Source organism: Mya arenaria, chromosome 14 (assembly GCF_026914265.1).
Source record: "Mya arenaria isolate MELC-2E11 chromosome 14, ASM2691426v1".
In the NCBI taxonomy this organism is placed as follows: Eukaryota; Metazoa; Mollusca; class Bivalvia; order Myida; family Myidae; genus Mya; species Mya arenaria.
The window spans coordinates 35457189-35463323 of record NC_069135.1 but is presented as its reverse complement, the minus strand read 5'-3'; the positions used below and the strand labels follow the sequence as shown (position 1 = coordinate 35463323).

The window sequence follows — 6135 nt, the reverse complement described above, 5'->3', positions numbered from 1 at the left end:
TATTTCAGTTACTCTTAGTACGCATCACACCTCCGCCTCCACTATTCCAGTTACTCTTAGTACGCATCGCATCTCCGCCTCTTATATTCCAGTTCATCTTCGTACTCATCATATCTCCGCCGTTAATTTATTCCAGTTTATCTTCAAACGCATCACATCATCGCCTCTTCTAGTCCGGTTCATCTTAGTACACATCACACCTCCGCCTCTTCTAGTCCAGTTCATCTTAGTACGCTTCACACCTCCACCTCTACTAGTCCTGTTTATCTGACTACGCATCACACCTCCGTCTTTACTGATCTAGTTCATCTTAGTACGCATCACGCCACCGCCTCTACTAGTCTAGATCATCTAAGTCACATTACACATCCGCCACTTCTTGTCCAGTTTATCTTAGTTCGCATCACAGCATCGCCTCTACTAATCCAATTCATCATAGTACGCATCAGAGCAAATCTGTACTAATCCAGTTTATCTTAGTACACATCACAAAATCGCCCCTACTATTCCAATTCTTTTACGAACTCATCACAATAAAACCCGTTGTATCTTCGTGTTTACGTTTGTGGATAATTTTCAGTCGACGTACGGTGATTACCACTACCCTGTGTGGTCGGACGCGATCGGCTGGATCCTCGCCTGTCTCGACATTGTTCCCATCCTCATCACCACCGTCCTTAAGATCTGGTCTCACCATAATAGGTACATGTTCACAGGCTGCCAGTGACTCCGGTACAAACTTGGCAAAATGTAACATTTGATGATAATGTAATTTGAGATAGTTGTGGGTAATTTGCTTGATCGATCCGTGAACTAGATGATATGCGTGCGCTTGCTGTGTGTTCGAGTATGTGTGATTTAATGTATTCAATGAAAGGAATACAGCTTTCAATGTATTAATATAGTATGTATAACCTTGTAGGAGGGGGGACTCTAAAAAAACCTGTTCTGATTTCTTTCAAATTCCGTACACTTTTGTAGCTTTGCTCTTTATAAAATTTGAATTCACTATATATAAGCTTTGGTTGCATACCAATCAATCTTAATGTACAGTAGTAAGATATCCATGATAATTCGGTTTCTTTTGGAAGTATGAAGTTTTGGAGAAAGTATGACCCTTTAAATGGCCTGTGACAACTCAGATTTTTTGCGATTGTTACAACGACGTGCGACATCTGAGCATCAAATATTACCTTATAAAAACGTCGGATTCACATGATCCATTTGTTGTATTTGATATAAATATTTTTTAGAGCAACCATAAATAAACATGGTATTCATGGGTACAGCAATACAGTTTATACGGTTGCATCTTACAGTTTGTATTGGAGAATTTTGAATATTAACTTTATAGGCGATGTATCATTTTTAATTTCAAATATAATTACTATAGAAACTGATGAACGCGATTACGCCCTCACAGGAGTGGGGCCACTACCTGGTGAGACACCGACTGCTTATCGAGGAGAAAGGCTATGTGGAGGGATTCGTCGTGGACCCTTACTCCGAGAGAGACAAAAATATCGGCAACAAACGGCACTTCAGCAAATCCAACTTATCGGTAAGATTCTGGTATATTAGAATTGTACATGGCATCTATTGTTATGGATTAGTATTTAATTTAACATATAACTGAAAAACACTGACATTTTATTTGAGCATTCGTCGACAGGTAAAAATAATCGTTCATGCTTAACGTCTCTTTCGTCCTTTATACAATTCAGATCCCGTCAAATATATCGAAAGTTCCGAGCAAGGCGTCCAGCATGGTCTCCTTCCAGCGTTCCATGAACAGCGTCGCCTACAGCAACGGAGGCCTTTCTGTAGACTCAGTACCTTCCAGGCTCACATTGGAATCCAACGTGTGACAAATCAGGGTGACTGGCTAATGACAATCTGATAATGTTGTGCATGGTTACAACTTTGTGACATCTCAGTTAAACTATTTAAAGGGCTAGCTCAGCCTTAATAAGCTTCGAGAACACTGTGGCAACTACATGTAAAACTATTCTTTAACGCTAGCGTACAACATCTGACTAAGCTAGCTATCTCAGGATGATCATGTTCATTGTATTACATAACAAGCTAACGCCTGGTCCGGTATGGTCGAACGGAGCTTAGAATGTTATCATATTGGCACTCTCTGTAAATAAGTAATTTTTGCGGTTCGACACATACGCGCCTATTTTAATGATATACATGCATGTTCTTCAATATTTAGAAATGGATTAGAAATCTCAACATCTGTGTTCCAAACTTAGCTTCTTTACATATACATACTTCTACGATTGAGATATGTTCGCCGAGAGATCACATAAAGAGATGTTATTTTCAGAGATCACTAGTGATTTTAAGACCACAACAATTCAACTAGTCCATGTGGAGTTGAACATCATACTCGAAAGTACCAGATTTCAAAATCAGTCTCTGAAACATGCCTGGAATAATGTTTGATTTACAAAAAAAAACAATCATGTAAGATTATGTAATGTTTTGCGTATATAAACAGTCAAAAACACGCATAAAACACGGATATGAAGGGGAAAACTCATATAAACTCTGTGAAGTTTGGATTTGACCTCATTGGAACTACGTTTTTTCTTGCACCGAAATTGAGCAATGTTACTGTTCCCGTAATGTTTACAAGTGGTCAAATTAATCGACGTTAATTGGAACATGGCGTGAGAAACCTTACGTTATTTTATGTTACGTTTATCAAAGCAATGCGCGAACCAATATCTATAAAGAGCAGTAAAGTTAACAAAAATGCATTGAAAATAAAAGCAGTGAAAAAAAAGATATTTCATTTGCACTGTTCAACCCCTGATCCAATTAAAAATGCCAATAAGCGACACATATATCATCTTTGTTCATTTTTTAAACTGCCTGTTATTAACCAGATACCCGAAATGTTGCAAATAAATTATAAAGAAATAATGACGCCATGTTCTAAAGATAAATTCACATCAAGAGGTCATTTTTATCAACATGTTTGTGTGTTATATTCGTGCTGTGTTTCAAAACATTTCACAATACATTGACAAGAACGATGCACAATTAATCAAACGATTTTTATTAATAACTTAGCCTCCAAAAAGCAATTCATTAAGAGAGCTTTATAAAAACGACACCTCTGTTGCTGCTGTTGCTGCCGCCGCTCCACCACAATCATCCCAATTACCACCACCACCACCACCACCACCACCACCACTAACAACAACAACAACAACAACAACAACAACAACAACAACACCTCCAAAACCACCATCACCACTACTACTACTACTACTACTACTACTTAGTTCTTTATTTTGAGCTCCAGTAAGTCTATTACTACTTGCAACTTAACCGGATGGTTTATATGATCTGGACTGTTTGTTCTGCTTGATGTTTCAAACCAACTGTATATTGTATTAACACCGGTAAAGTCTGAGAAGTTGTGCAATTTACTCATATCGTAAATATTTATTAGAAATCCATACAAAAACGAGCGTACAATGGCTAAATGTGCAATTCGATATGTTTCGTTAGTGATTAGTTTTGTTTTATGTGATCTTTAGTGTTCGTTTTAAACAGAATGCCACCGACACATAAAGCATTACGTTGTCACTATAATTTTGAGATCATAAAGAAACTATGCATTATAATAGTTTACATTACACTTGAACGTGAACGTGATTAAAATAAATAAATACAAACTTTGAGTGTCGTTATTTAAGACAAGATATCAAAACACGCATATGTTAACTGTATATTTCACTTAGTTACTGGTAAACGTTAGTAGGTATGTAACCCTAAATGATCAGAGCCCTGCACCAACACTACAACATATGATACTGTTCGTTTTCCTATATGAGATTTACCCTCCCTGCATGTAAAATCCTCACTTCCCTCACTTCCCTATGGGTATCCATTCACCCTGTGGAGCAAGGCCCCAGAGAAGGAACTTCTACGATTAGAATTGCTGTAGAACAGATCGTCCGTACTTCCTGATTGACACTCTATCCACAGTCTCTCGTTCTGCAGTAGGAGAACCACGGCGCTCGCCGTCTCACAAACATGATCATTACCGTCATAATTGGAACCCTTTACAACAACGACGTCGTTCTCTTTCATGAAAGCGTAGCGCCAACTCCTACTGGCATAAAGACAGAAGTGTGCGGAGAAGAAGTAGACCCCGGAGACGGGCGCCGTGAAGATTCCTGCCCCACTGTCGTACGCCTCCCCGATGTTGAACAGAGGATTGCTGAACACGAGAACTTGGCCCGTAGCGAGTGACTTGTCCACAATCGTGTGAGCGTTGAACGCCACAACAGTGTCTGGAATAGGAACTATATTGTAAGATTTCTGTACGCGAGGATATAGGGCCACGATTACGTGCTGTCTGATTTCAGACACAGACGCAGAGAAGCATTTTAATTAAATTATAAAGACCCGTCTTTTTTCAATTCGATTTATATAACATAATTTGTTTAATTGTTCAATTTTTAATAATAGTTACATTTAGCAAATTTAATCAACAGTACTCTAAACTGAGACGACTTGCGACTGTTCGTAAGCATGGCCCATTCAGGGATTGACAATATTATTAAATCGATGACAATATCCCATTTCAGGGCTTTAAAAAAATGTTCTGAAAATGAAAAAAAAACATATTGCAAGAAAAATAGACTGAAGACATCAAACAGAACTGAAGTTTGTAATTAATACCTGATTTGTTCATGTTGTCAGTAAAGTACGTCTGCAGCGTTCCGACTGTCTGCTTCATAGCGCCCACGTCATTCAGACCGGAAGTAACCTGGTCACGTGCCTGCTGCATCTCCTTGTACATGGCCTCCACGTTGAGCTCCATTCGAACCATTTTCTCGAGTAGTTGCTCTACTAGGGAAAGCCACGACTGGGGCTCCACCGGAAGTGAGGCGGTCAGACAGACGCCCACTACTACGAGGAATAAGTTTGTAAACTGGAAAGCCATGTGTTCTCTTGTAAAGATTCAGAGCTACTAGTTCCAGCTTCTCTCAGTTTCTGTATCTGCGCAAATGGGCTGAGGCCCGTAATGATAAAATTTCACGGTAAAAAGTAAAGAAATTTAAAGTGCTGTCCAAATATTTGCAATACACGGTGAAATTTTAATTGAAATTTGAAAAATGATTCAATACAGGTTAGTTTGTAAACAAAACTACTTAATATTTTCAAAAAATATGGCGAATACATGGTGACTCAATGAACTATGCATTTACTTCCGGTCAGTTAAAGTCGAATCCTTTTGGGATTTCATGACACTGTTAATGATGGCGCTTTCTCCAACAGACACGCCCATTGTTTGATGATTGTAGATTAAGTTCCTCTATTTTGCTTTACATTATTACATCTGTTAAAATTGTTCACTCCATCGAAATTTACAGTCTCTACGTCGGGGCCTCTTGGCCGTAATTTTGCCTGCTGATTTTGCCGTGTTTGTTAAGTTGGAGGAATCTCTGACAGCTGAAAAAGCCAACTCTTTATTATGAATAAAAAATAGCCTGAAAGGTTCTTGATGAATTTTAAATTAAATAATAAGAATGTCGACGAAATTATCTGCTTACCGTGCGGGATTCCGGATATTTTGGAAAGTTTTATAGTTTTTTGTGCTTACCATAATTTAAGTGTATGCAACTAAATTAAAAACAGGTTTGGAGCTGTCGTTAGCAATCATCCATGGAAAAGGGTAATATATATTTATCTGTTCACAAATCATTTTTTATCACAAGTCAAATTAGACATAATAATGTCTTAAAATTAGAAAAAAATGTTTTTGTATCAACCTATCTTGCATGCCCATTTAAGTTTACAAATCAAAGTCCTTGCATCATTGTTTAACACTGATTGATGTATTTTTGCCAGAAAACATTGCAGATCTCCTCCAGAATATCGAAAGTACCGAGCAAGGCATCCAGCATAGTCTCCTTCCGGCGCTCAGTAAACCGCGTTGCCTACAGCTACAGTAGTTCCGTGGATCGAGTACGTACCATTTATGCTCACATTGGAATTGGATCTTGTTGACATTAATTTTAATTGTATAATGTTTTATAACGGCTAGCGTAGGCTTTAGTTTATGTGTTAAATGAGGATGCTATACCTTCTCTTTTTGATAAC

General features: G+C 38.1%; 2 protein-coding genes across 2 annotated transcripts; one reads left to right on the top strand and one right to left on the bottom strand.

Moving 5' to 3' along the window:
• Positions 1-1399: 1399 nt before the first annotated feature.
• Positions 1400-1868, top strand: LOC128216046 (uncharacterized). Its single transcript, XM_052922639.1, has 2 exons — positions 1400-1561; positions 1725-1868. The coding sequence occupies exons 1-2, from the start codon at positions 1400-1402 to the stop codon at positions 1866-1868; spliced, it is 306 nt and encodes a 101-aa protein (XP_052778599.1).
• A 1640-nt stretch (positions 1869-3508) lies between these two features.
• On the bottom strand, positions 3509-4968 carry LOC128216706 (caprin-2-like). Its single transcript, XM_052923351.1, has 2 exons — positions 4711-4968; positions 3509-4319 (listed from the first exon to the last, which is right to left on the bottom strand). Exons 1-2 carry the CDS (start codon positions 4859-4861, stop codon positions 3901-3903), a joined length of 570 nt encoding a protein of 189 aa, XP_052779311.1. The 5' UTR covers positions 4862-4968; the 3' UTR covers positions 3509-3900.
• Between the last annotated feature and the right edge of the window lie 1167 nt (positions 4969-6135).